Source organism: Drechmeria coniospora, chromosome 01 (genome assembly GCF_001625195.1).
Source record: "Drechmeria coniospora strain ARSEF 6962 chromosome 01, whole genome shotgun sequence".
Lineage (NCBI taxonomy): Eukaryota > Fungi > Ascomycota > Sordariomycetes > Hypocreales > Ophiocordycipitaceae > Drechmeria > Drechmeria coniospora.
The window spans coordinates 2,491,572-2,504,540 of record NC_054389.1 but is presented as its reverse complement, the minus strand read 5'-3'; the positions used below and the strand labels follow the sequence as shown (position 1 = coordinate 2,504,540).

Below are 12,969 nucleotides of genomic sequence, written 5' to 3'. Positions count from 1 at the left end.
CCGTTGGCCAGTTGCAACCTACTAGTCCTAGTAGGACTAGTCGGTCCGTTGGCCAGTTGCAACCTACTAGTCCTACCAGACTAGTAGTCTACTGGTCCTAGTAGGACAGTAGCCCCTCTGTCTCCCTAGGTGTTAGGGGACTGGAGTTGCTTTGCGAGATAGTAGTAGTTGAATCTACTATCTCAATTTCCCCTCTGACTCTAGTCCTTCAACACTAGGACTTGGTAGTCGGGAAGCCCTTGGGAGATAGGCCAATACCTTCTAGGATTTTTAGGAAGGTAGTTTTTGTAACCGACCTCCTAGAAGGCACATACACAAGGTATGTTTTTGAACCTAGCGTGGCTAGTAGCCTTGCTGGTTCTGTTCGGGATGCCAGTTTGGCACTTTGAATCGTTTCTGATAAGGAATTAGGACTTCGCAATGTGCACCAATAGCCTTATAGGCCGTGAGATTTGGTGGCATTTCAGTCCCTGTAATTCCTGTTTCAGTAATTGGTAGGACTTAAATCCCGGTTCGAAATTGCAGTATAGTTAACAAGATTAACTATAGCAGGAAGAACGGCAGACCAGAGGAAAAGTGGAAGGCCTGCCCAGATCATTGTTGCACGTAGTCGGTCTAGGATGACTCGTATGGACCGTTCGGCAAGTCCGTTCTGTTCGGGCGTATACGGGCAAGATGTGTCGAATAGAATTCCTTTCTTACCCAACCAAGTCTGGAGCAATGTGTTGATTTCTGTACCCTCGTCGAAAAATAACTGTTTTGGGTAACAGTTGTACTGTCGTTTTAGGCTTTTGAAGAGATTCCGAATAGCCTGGAGAACAGTTGATCCCTCCTTGTTGGGTAAGATTAATACCCAACGGAAGCGGGATTTTCGATCAATTAGTATAAGACCCACAGACTTACGATCATAGGATACTGGTCGAATCCCAAATGTATCACCCGCAATTGAATCAAGAACTTGGTCTGGATCGTCGATGGGATCCCTAGACTGGCGTCTAGTGGATTTGGCCTGAATACAGGCAAGGCATTGGAAATCGGCAGCCTGAATAGTCGAAAAGTCAGGCAGTCCAGTAGTAATACTACTGGTCTTTTTCAAGAGTGGGAGACTGATGTGTCCCAGTCGAATGTGCCAAATGCCCGCTTGTTGCAATAGTCTTTGGTAAGACTGGTTGTTGGATTCCGAACAAGTAGTTGGAAGAACTTGTTCCCCAAGACTAGTAGTTGGGACTACTAGTTGGTCTGTTGCCTCTATAGGAATTGGGTCTTCTATAGGGTCTTTGAACAGGGTAGCCTTAGTAAGGTCCCTTGGTGTAGCCGAACTGACAGTTGGGCTAGGTACCGATCTGGGTGCCGACCGAGGTACTGGGGAAGGTGCCGACCGAGGCACTGGGGAAGGTGCCGACCGAGGCACTGGGGAAGGTGCCGACCGAGGCACCGTTGAAGGTGCCGACCGAGGCACCGTTGAAGGTGCCGACCAATCCTCTGCTTCGGTAGCCCAGGGGGGGGGTTGGGAGGGAATTTCGACTATAATTCCGTAGCTACTGTAGTAGCTAGAGTGGGAAGTATCTGATTTCGTCAGATAGGGCGTTTGTTGACCTTGCTGTTGTAGGAAGAAGCCGTGTTTCTGGAAGTTGAGGAGTCCACATAACTGTCGATTTGAGTTGTATAGATGTTCCTTGATGAGTGTTCCTCCAGACGCATAGTGGCGAATTCCACTAACAATACTGACCTCCAATTTCGGAATGTACAGTGCTTCTTGTAAAACAAGAGTACCGTAGACAGATGGATTGGTGCGAATTAGTACAGTAAATTCAGCACAGCCAATACCTTTGGGATAAATTGGACCACCTCCTGTTGTAATTGGTTTTGCTTGGGATTTCGCAATGGGTCGGAAAGTCGTAAACTTAAGCCGGTTGTTGACCAAATGACAGGTTGAGCCAGTATCGTAAAGTAGGCCCATTCGGTACGTATCGTCGTCATCAACACGATATGTCATACCAATATTACCTAAATCGGGTAACAGTACTAATTCTTGTTCGGAATCAGAGTCGGTATCTGATTCCTGACAGGAATCAGGTAACCCCATACAGCCAGTTGATAGGCTGTAGTCACCAGTCAGAAAACTAGTAGTACCCTTGTCTGGTGTGTAGTTTTTGGTTCGATTGTATCGTTTGGGTCGGTTGGGTCGATTGGGTGAATTGGGTTGATTGGGTTGGTTGGGTCGGTTGTCGGGTGATTTGGGTCGATTGGGTCGATTGGTTCGGTTGGGTCGGTTGGGTTGACTAGGTCTAGTAGACCTATTGTCTGGTGTTTTGGATAGTTGAGTTATCCTGTGACTGAATGCTTGGAAACTGGGACTATCAGGATTTTGATGTTCTTCCAGTAAGTTAGTCTGAAGATATTGCAGGTTGAGGGATGTTGTATTAATCCCTAAGACGGCATTGGTTTGGAGATTGTTGCGTTGTATTGCAGCCCATTGTGAGAAAACAGGACCAACAGTTGTAAGATATCGATTTGCCTGATCCAAAGGGTCAATACTTACTCCAGTAAGTTGAAGTCGGGTAAGGCAGCTGTTGAATTCTGAATTAAACGCCTCAAGTGTTCCTTTGTACCCTTTGAGTGTAAGGTTGTGGTAGGAATCGTAGAGATTGCAACGTTGGGCTGCCTGGCCCTTTGAGTACTGTTGTTTTAGCGATAGATAGGCATCTGTTGGGTTGTGAATCCATGCAATTGATGCTCGCGGGCCCTCAGAACAGCTATCCCGAAGTAGTATGAGCAGGGAGCATTGATTGTGATGTGAGTAACTAATAGCAATTGATGGGTTTTTCAGAAATTCCTCCAGACGAAGGGAACCAAGTTGGATGGAAAGTGATTGTTCCCATAAGTCAAAGTTCTTGGTATCTTTGAGCTTAGCATACTCTGGGAATAAGAATACCTTCTTGGATAGCTCAATATTGGAGCTTAAATCAGTCACTTCAGTAGTAGTAGTACCACTACTGTGTGTTGGGATTCCTTGGATAGGGGTGTGTTCGGGCTCTATTTTGTCGAGGCGTTTTTGAATTGGTATGATGGTGTTGTTTAATTGTTCCGTAAGTTGGTTGAACCGATTGGAAAGATCATCATACTGCAGTTGTTGCCTTTGAATGATTGCCTCAAGTTCCGACATGATGGGTGTTTTAGTAGCCTGACCTTCCTTGGTGGAATCCATTTTGAAAACACAGACACAATCTAGTTAGTAACTAGATTTTCGGTTTACCTTTCTACTAGTAGTACTAGTAGTTACAACAAGTAGTACTTGTTGTATTAGCAGCTGGATGCTGCAGTTGAATTGATTTCCTGGAATTGCCGTAAGTAGTACTTACAGCAGAAGTGCTTCAGGAAGTACAACAAGTAGTACTTGTTGTGTTGGCAGCTGGATGCTGCAGTTGAATCGATTTCCTGGAATTGCCGTAAGTAGTACTTACCGCAGAAGTGCGTCAGGAAGTACAACAAGTAGTACTTGTTGTGTTGGCAGCTGGGTCGATTGTTCCGGAGGATTTTGGTGTAGTCCTTCCGGGCTCATAACCTCTTAAAATGAAAAGGGGAAATACCTCTTGGAATAAAGGGGTAAAATAGGAAGGGTGCGTAGTGGAAGTTCAGTTGCACGGACTATCCAAAATGGATATCAATCGATGCTGTTAGTAACAGCAGGAAGTGCACCAGTTAGTAACTGGGCAGGGAATACAGATTTGAACAAGTCAAATAGTAGTGCCAAGGGACAATTTAGAAAAGAAAGACTGTTGTGTTTCTTGTGCTTGCTTGCGCGCGTGCGTGTGTTCAGCGTACGTCTTGTGTGTGTGTTGTACCTAACTATCTAAGAGTGTAGGAAAGGGAGGACCATTTTATACCTGAGAGGTAGTACCTCAATCAGTGCAATGTGCACGTGTTGGAATTCTGTCTGATTCCATACAATGCATCTCCGAACAATCTGCTTGCATTCAATGCAGCTCCAAATACTCTGGTTGAGTCATACTGCAAGTTGGTTGCAACTAGCAGGGTTGATCAGTATTAGGGTTCGGTCGCGACAGTACAGCAGCAGTGCTGCAGTAGTCGAGTGGGCCAGTAGTAGTACTGCTGGCAAGCAACTGCTAGTTGCAGTTGGGTGGGTCCTTCCGCGCAACAGTAGTACTGTTGGCGGGCAACTACTAGTAGTAGTTGGGAGCGCGTCAATTGACGGCCCGATCAATGATCTTGCTTGGTTGACCAAGTACTACTTTGCACGTGACGTGCGACAGTAGTAAATTGGCTGGGCAGTAGTACTGCTATCAATTGTACCAAGTCGGAGCGAGGAGAATTTGCATAGCAAGTGCAATTCGTCAACTCGATATACTACCTGTACGTGCAGTATAGTGGTAGTATATGGGCAAACAGTAGTACTGCTGCCCGGTGTTGCAAATGGCAACACATAGGATAGTATCCTATTTGGGTAGTCTTACTAGTATAAATACCAGTAATTTTAACAACTGGAAATAGGATAGGACAATAAAATCGCCTAGGCAACCTTATTATCCAAATCCTTATCCAGTAATGCAGCAGTTACCTTGCGCTTACATATTGCAAGAGCTATCTACTAAGACGAATACCTAGCATCCCTAGCCAAAAGACCAAGACGCTATATTACCTTTTAAGCGGCTAGGTCGGTAGCGGCCTAGAAAAGGAGAATATTAACCAACTCCCAAGGGATAATCCCCGCAATATAATAGAAATACGTACTAATCCAAAGGGCAGGGGGGGTAATTACTTAGTAAGCATCTCGCAATACAAGTCCGTTATAAGGCAATAAGCAGCCCGATTAGCCTAACGAGCGTATTAGCAAAAGACAGTACGGAGACTTCCTCCCAACTTAGTATATACTTTATTCGTATACTTAGTACCGGTAAGATAGTACTCCCTCCGGTACTGCTCCTCGGACGAATTAAAGGACTCGCCTAGGTACTAGGCGGAGACGGTAAGTTAGCGCTGCCCCTCGAGCGAAAGAAGAAATAAGCGCTTGCTATCGTTATCGTCGTTACTGCTATTAGCGCCCTAAAGTAATATATTGCCTACCTCCAGGAACGCTTCCGCCCTCCGGGAGCAAAGGCGACAAATATAGTTATAGACCGTAACTAGGTTATTGCAATCCGCAGCTATAAGCGCTACTACCTACGCCCAAAAGAGTCAGCAAATATAAGCCGATTCCAGGGAGCCGAGAGCCATATACCTAGGAGCAGGTAGCACGCCGCTTATTGCACTACTAGTAGCGGGAGGACCGAACTACAGGATAAGTACAGTCGGTCGAAAAAACCTAGGGCTCCTTCGGCTCGAACCGCTTATAGGCAGCAATTGCGGTACGAAAATACGCTATGCACTAAAGGTAAGAATTCCGCACCGCAATACTACGGAAGGGTTGCGCCTAAACGCGGAATCGGCATCGACGGGGAGTTACTAGCTCCTCGGCTCCTCCTATAGGAGGGCTATCCTTAGAGACTAATCCTACGCCTCTAACCTTACCCGTATCGTCTGGCGGAGCCCGACCTTCGCCGGCGTTGTCCCTAGGACTGGCCCTCTCGACCATACTAGCCCTATCTACGGCGGAACTCCTACTACCTATAGGCAGGCCATATCCCAGGCAAGAGGCTACCGACCCAGCTTTACTTACTAACTCCTCGAACAAAGGGAGAGGGGAAGGAGAAGGGGGAAAGGGAAGCAAAGGGGAAGGGGGGAACCAAACAAACTTAGGGGAGAAGCAAAAAGGGGGCAAAGGGGAACATAAGGCTACTGCAGGCTGCTTACCTTTATCAACCCGTCGAGGAGTTAGCGTACTATTAACGCTACCTACATCGCTATCGTCATTACGTAAGGAAGCCCCAGCCCTAGCCCTGTTAGCAGAAGGGGACGCAGGGGGGGACTTACCTAGGGGGATTCCATCCCGAAGTTGCAAGAGAGCCCTCCGCTGTACAGACTAACGCCGGGCCTCCCTACGCTAGCGACTAGGGCTATCGGTCCCAGGAGAGGCTAAGGTCCCGCCCAGCGCAGAACGCTTACGAGAAGGGGTTATACAGAGTATCGAGAGGATATTATTGTTGCTGTTATTGTCGTTACTGTTATCGTTATTACTGTCGTTGTTATTGCTGTCGCTGTTGTCGTTAAATACCGCCAAAGAGCTATCGAATTATCGTAGTAGCGGTCTTGAAGAAGAAAAAGAAAAGAAGAAGGAAGTCAACAAGAACACAACGAGATATATATATTGGAGCAATAGCCTTAGGCTAAAATCCCTAGGGTATCGAAACCTAAGGCCGCATTGGGGGCGGTATAGCAACGGGTGTAAACACAACGAGCGCTACAGCAACCAATTAACGGCCTAAGGCAGCGCCAACCGGCAAGCGCACCGCAATAACAATCAAGTGCAAGAAACGCAACGGCAATAAGATTAACAAGCCGAAGGCAGAGGATAACCAAACTAACAGTAGGAATATTACGATAAGTACGGAGTAAGTCTACCTAAATGAGATTGAATAACGCTAGCCGGGGAGTCTCCGAGACGGTACCGAGACGGTCCCTATAGGAGGGGGGATAATTGTAAGGCTAGGCGCACGGGTAAAGCCCGGGTAGACAGGGGCGCACGGGTAAAGCCCGGGTAGATAGGAAGGTAAGGCAGCCTAGGGCACGCCCCGGCTACAAAAGGAACGTAAGCCCGAAAACTCGAGAAGGGCCAAGCTTTAGTCTTAAATACTACTCGATTTCTGAAAGAAGGCTCACTTACTTACCTGACTGTCGTCAACCGATCCGCGCGTTACACTCTTGCCCAGTTACTAACTGGCACCCCTTATGCTGTTACTAACAGCTTGATTGATTCCCTGGTCCGTGCGATATACTTCCACTACCCCTCCTCTTGCGCACCCAAATTGCAAGAACTAGTACTATTAGTATCTAGTAGTCGGAAATAGTTATTAAGAAATCTACCGAACTCTAACTCTATAAGGAAGGCATAGGAGTTCTTATACTCTAATACCTGCTTAGTTATAGAGTATATGTTACGTACCTTAGTATGTGACTCCCTCCTAGGACGTAGCTCTATTAGGCAAAGCCTAATATTATAATACTGGCACCTATTTTGCTATTACTAATAGCGTAATTAATTCCCTAGTCCGTACAATATACTTCTACTACTCCTACTTCTTGCGCACCCAAATTGCAAGACAAAATATGTAAGGCGCGCTACAGGCGTATAGGCCTTATAAGCGAATGTGAGGTGCAGTACCCGCACTAAGTGCGGATACTGGCGGATCTTTTGACAGTTTGGCCATTTGGTCGAACGGTTAACTGGTCTATTGTCCATATGGGCACACCTCCCCATATGTGTTACACTTGGGCTTTGCCCAAGTACAATCGTTAAGAAGAGCAGCAACGGCCCTTATAAGCGTGGCTAATTGATAAAGCGTTAGCTTTATCAATACGTACCCTTTTGCTAGATGCATTAAGGGGGCGCCGCATAGCGCAACGGCTAGTAGCATGGCCACTGCTTATGCTCCACTGGGGTCAGTCCGTAACAATATCAATCGAAACTGTTAGTAACAGTAGGACGGGCACCAGTTAGTAACTGGGCAGGGAATACAGATTTGAAGAAGTCAATTTGTAGTGCTAAGATACGATTCAGATAAAAAAGAAGGCTTGCTTGTTCTTATTCTTCCTATTTAGGAGTATAGGAAAGGTAGAACCATTTTATACCTGTAAGGTAGTACCTCAATCAGTATAATGTGTACGTGTTGGAATTCTGACTACTTCCACACAATGCATCTCTAAACAATCTGCTTGCACGCAATGCAGTTCCAAATTCTCTGGTTGAGTCATACTGCTAGTTGCATGGTTAGTGTATGCAACTAGTAGACTTAGTTGGTATTAGTGTTCGGTCGCGACAGTACAGCAGTAGTACTGCAGTAGTAGTCAAGTGGGCCAGGAGTAGTACTACTAGCAAGCAACTGCTAGTTGCAGTTAGGTAGGTCCTAGTGCGCAACAGTAGTACTGTTCGCGGGCAATTACCAGTAGTAGTTAAGAGAGTCTCAATTAACGGTCCGATTAATGAACTTGCTTGGTCGACCAAGTACTACTTGTACAAGACGTACGACAGTAGTAAATTGGCTGGTAGTAGTACTGCCATTAGTTGTACCAAGTCGGAACGAGGAGAAGTTGCATTGCAAGTGCAATTCGTTAACTCGATATACTACTTATACGTACAGTACAGCAGTAGTATATTGGCTGGCAGTAGTACTGCCGCCAGGTGCTGCAAGTAGCAACATATATAGGAGGATAGTATCTTATTTGAGTAGTCTTACTAGTATAAATACCAGTATTTTTAACACTTTTATATATACTAGTATACGTAACTTAGTAGTATTGTATATAATAATGCGGGCTCGCTTGTATAGGGCGCCGGCTTTATTGCAGCGAGCAATTGCTTGGGCAGCGCCCAAGTGAACATACGGGGTGTAACCCCTTACAGTACGGAGTACTTGGAAGGGAATCTTCAGACGGCGCCACACAAGTCATCCTACCTCATCATGACTGCGCCACAACTGGGCTCCTCTGTAAGTACAGTACTTACTTAGAGCTACAGTAGGTGTGTACTCCATACTCCGTACTGTAATGGTTTGTGGAGCAGCTTGCTAGTTAACAATCTCGGCTCCGCGTGCAACTCCGACGGCGCCGAGCGGGCCAACAAAAAAAACGTTGCAGCCTCTGCGAAGGAGCCACAGTCTGCAGATAATCGGCCGCTGTGGCTGGTGTTCGCCGAATTGGGAACTTTTGCTTATTGGCCTCGGTCCTGGGCAACTGAAGCTTCGAAATTTTGTCCACACCTCCCGAAACCTGGACTGGCAACGCTTGGCTCTTTCTCTTCCACCGACCGACACTTCATCCTTTGTCCAGGCAACCATACTCAAGATGCTGGCCATCAGATCGCTCGCCAGCGCCAACCTCCCCAGGCAGTGCCTTCGCTCCGTTCCCCGGGCTGCTGCTCTCACGGTAGGTTTTCTCGTGCCCATTGGCCTCGCTTCCCAGCACCAATTCAATCGTACAAGTCCTTTGCTGACGCAAAGCGAGCGCAGCGATGCTACGCCACGGCAGGCGAGCGTGTCGCGAAGTATGAGGGAACCAAAGACTCCAAGGTACGTCCCGACAGGTGTTCCGACGGCTTGGACCCTTATACCCTACGCTCTCCTTTCGTTCCCTCGCCGCGGTTTCCTTGTTCAAGATGTGCTGCTTGGCTTGTGGCTCTCTCGGAAATAAGGAAGGAAAACTGGGGAAGAAGAGAAGAACTTCGAGGCTCACATGGAAGCGCAGGGCAACTACCTGGTCAGCTTGATCGAGGGCGACGGCATTGGCCCCGAGATTGCCGTGTCCGTCAAAGACATATTTGCTGCCGCCAAGGTACGTAACACCCAGCGCCGCAGACGATGTCGGGACTGGAAGCTGACAAGGGCAACAGGCGCCCGTCTCCTGGGAGCCGGTCGACGTCACTCCGATTCTCAAGGACGGCAAGACGGCCATCCCCGATGCGGCCATTGAGAACATCAAGAAGAACAAGATCGCCCTCAAGGGTCCCCTCGCCGTACGCCCCTCCCGCTCCCACCGTCGTCTTCTCGTGCGGCACAAGCGGTGTCTAACCCTCGCAGACGCCCATCGGCAAGGGCCACGTCTCGCTCAACCTGACGCTGCGACGAACCTTCAACCTCTTTGCCAACCTGCGTCCCTGCCGGTCCGTGGCCGGCTTCAAGACGCCGTACGACGATGTGAACACGGTGCTGATCCGAGAGAACACCGAGGGCGAGTACTCGGGCATCGAGCACGTCGTCGTCGACGGTGTGGTGCAGAGCATCAAGCTCATCACCCGCGAGGCCAGCGAGCGCGTCCTGCGGTTCGCTTTCCAGCACGCCGAGGCCATCGGCCGCACCAAGGTGCGCGTGGTCCACAAGGCGACCATCATGAAGATGTCGGACGGCCTCTTCCTCAACGTCGGCCACCAAGTCGCCAAGGACTTCCCCGGCATCGAGTTCGACGCCGAGCTGCTCGACAACACGTGCCTCAGCATGGTGACGAACCCGGATCCGTACAACGACAAGGTTCTGGTCATGCCTAACCTCTACGGCGACATCCTGTCGGACATGTGCGCCGGTCTCATCGGCGGTCTCGGCCTCACGCCGTCGGGCAACATTGGCGACGAGTGCTCCATCTTCGAGGCGGTGCACGGCTCGGCGCCCGACATTGCCGGCAAGGGCCTGGCCAACCCCACGGCCCTGCTCCTGAGCTCCATCATGATGCTGCGACACATGCGACTGAACTCGCATGCCGACAGGATCGAGAAGGCCATCTTCGACACCATGGCCGAGGGCAAAACCTTGACGGGCGATCTGGGCGGCAAGGCCAAGACGCACGAATACGCGGCGGCGATTATCGATAAGCTGTAAATAGACAGTCGTCCGGCGGTATCTGCCAGCCTCGTTCAGAAATACCTTCCGCGACCCCTCCGTCGGCATCCGATCGACGTCCCCTCGGCCGTCACCGGCGTCGACGATTTCCGACTCTCCGTACCGGAATTGGCCGCTGCACAAGGTTGGCTTTCGGGGCCATGTTCGCACGGCGTTGTAGGCAACCCGAGCGCATGCGCCATCCGCGCAGCCTCGGCCGACGACTCGGTTGTGTTTCCGATACAAGGGCTATGGTCTTTTTTGTTCCGGTTTGATGACGCCTGCCACCTGGCGTCGGGTGACTTTTGTACGTCGTTGCTCGATGAATGGGTCGTAGGTGACTTGGTACCGTACCTGGTCCCCTTCCCTGTACGGGTGCAGGTGGTTGTATGTATGTAGTATGTATGTTTGGACGCGCACGTATGGATACATGCTTGCATAAGGATGGATGGATGGATGATGGATGATGGCCTGCAGCACAGACCAGTATAGAAAGCCTTCCTTTGTCTCACCATGTGGTACATTCGCCGTTGTGCGTTTGCCATCGAAACGTCTTTTCTCTGGTGCCTGCGTATACTTGAATGCCAAAGTGAAACGCGGCCGGTTCAGCACGGATGGCACATATTTCCTACTCCATCACTTGGTGACGTTCGACATGCCGTGGGCGAGTCTGCGGTGTTCTTTTTTGACTTTTCACATTGTACAAAAGTTTCATCATAATGCTGTCGTCTTCGAGGTCTGCGAAGTGTTACTGTGACTAGCGATAATACTGCTCCGACACACCGTCCAGGGTTTTCGCACGGCCGTGCTTGCCTTTGATGTTACACTCTTTCGAGAGCCATGGGGGTATGTCTGCATCATGCCGATGGGGAGTGCTCATAAAATTACATAAAGGAAACAACCAGCCGGTACCGATACACGATTATAGGCAGGGATGCACGTAAACAAGCATGCACAAGGTTGGTGAATACACATACAATTCAATCTGCATCAACAACATGTGGAGAATGGGGACGGGATCAGCAGGCGCATCGAGGCATGCTCAACCCAAGGTGCCGGCAGGCGTCGCTCAATTTACCGCCACGGACAGAGGCTTCGTGTCCGGCCACGACCAGGTCGACCAGGGGTTGGCAACGCCTCTCGACCGTTCCTCGGGCGTCTTGAGCTGGGGGAGGGTGGGAGGGGGAGACGGCGATGACGAAGGGGATTGTGACGGAAACGGCGGGGCGGACCTCATCTTGACCCACCGCTCCCTGACGGCGCCGGGACCGAAGGATGAGCCCCGGCGGTTGGGCTTGTTGGGGAAGAAGAGGTGCGGGCGGCAGGCCTCGGTGAAGCGCGCCCACTTCCAGTCGGATGGGGAGCGGCAGGCGCCCAGCTGGTGGTAGGCCCTAACGGTCACATGGCGCGGGAGGCCGTCGCGGGCGGGCGGTGAGATGGTGACGTCGTAGTCGGTGAGGCAGAGGGCGCAGGAGCCTGGGATGCTGCTGCAGGCGGCAAAGGGCACGGGCGCGGATGCGGATGCGGATGCGGATGCTGGCTGCAGGACGGCGATGGACTGGCGGAAGACGGAGGTGTTGGAGAAGAAGGAGGTGTGCTCGCAGAGGCGAAAGTCGCGAGGGCCGGTCCAGGCGGCGAGAGCGGCGGCGTCGTCGGCGGCGACGGCGAAGGAGTAGGTGCGGCAGAGGAAGAGCTCGTCGACGTCGATGCAAGCGTCGGTGCGGCAGAGGATGCGGGCGGGGCCACGCTGCTCTGCGTGCTCGACGCAGAGGTTGGAGAGAGGTATGCCCCGGTCGTCGCCGAACAAGTGACGGTTCATGACGAGGCGGGCGTGGGTGTAGGAGAGGCCGAAGCGGTTGCCGACGGGGGCGAAGAGGTCCCGGCTGCCGCAGTGGTAGGGGCCCGAAGCGGCGCGGGCCTCGTCGTCGGATCGTGGACCCCACGACGGCTGGAACGGGTGCAGGTAGTTGCAGGCGTGGCAGTAGAAGACGCCGCGTCCGAGGCGGTCGTCCCTTTCGAGCAGGAGGAGGAAGCGGCGGCGGTCGGTGGGCGAAGCCATGTCCGTCTGGCGCCGCATCGAATCGCGGAGCGCGTAGAGGCTCCTGCAGCTGACGAGCAGGGCAAGCGTCTCGGGAGGCTCAAGCTGGTCGCACAGGAGGATCAGGACATCGGTGGGGAGCTGCAGCAGGTGAGATCCCATCCCGCTGCACCCGGGAGGCTCCTGGGACCCTTGGTATTCCCGGGGGCCGTCCGCAGCTGCCACCACCTTCTCGGCCGTGCCTTTCTCCCGTGGTATCCTCGCCGGCGCCGCCGTCATCGTCGTCGTCATCGATTGCGCAGGCTGAAGCGTCCCCGTCGTGCTCGAGACTGACGGCAGAGACTTGAGGCCTCGATGCCATCTCCGCCACCATTGGCACCACCAGCGGCCGCCAAAGGCCGCGAGGAAGAAGGAGCCCAGGACGGCGGTAACGGAATTGATTGAATGCAT

General features: G+C 51.1%; 3 protein-coding genes across 3 annotated transcripts; 1 reads left to right on the top strand and 2 right to left on the bottom strand.

Moving 5' to 3' along the window:
* Positions 1-484: 484 nt before the first annotated feature.
* On the bottom strand, positions 485-3,208 carry DCS_00685 (uncharacterized protein; the record flags this gene model as incomplete). Its single annotated transcript, XM_040798024.1, has 1 exon — positions 485-3,208. One exon carries the CDS (start codon positions 3,206-3,208, stop codon positions 485-487), a length of 2,724 nt encoding a protein of 907 aa, XP_040658907.1.
* A 5,750-nt stretch (positions 3,209-8,958) lies between these two features.
* On the top strand, positions 8,959-10,481 carry DCS_00684 (isocitrate dehydrogenase subunit 2 precursor; the record flags this gene model as incomplete). Its single annotated transcript, XM_040798023.1, has 5 exons — positions 8,959-9,039; positions 9,096-9,182; positions 9,358-9,444; positions 9,503-9,625; positions 9,690-10,481. The coding sequence occupies 5 exons, from the start codon at positions 8,959-8,961 to the stop codon at positions 10,479-10,481; spliced, it is 1,170 nt and encodes a 389-aa protein (XP_040658906.1).
* A 1,069-nt stretch (positions 10,482-11,550) lies between these two features.
* On the bottom strand, positions 11,551-12,969 carry DCS_00683 (uncharacterized protein; the record flags this gene model as incomplete). Its single annotated transcript, XM_040798022.1, has 1 exon — positions 11,551-12,969. The coding sequence occupies one exon, from the start codon at positions 12,967-12,969 to the stop codon at positions 11,551-11,553; it is 1,419 nt and encodes a 472-aa protein (XP_040658905.1).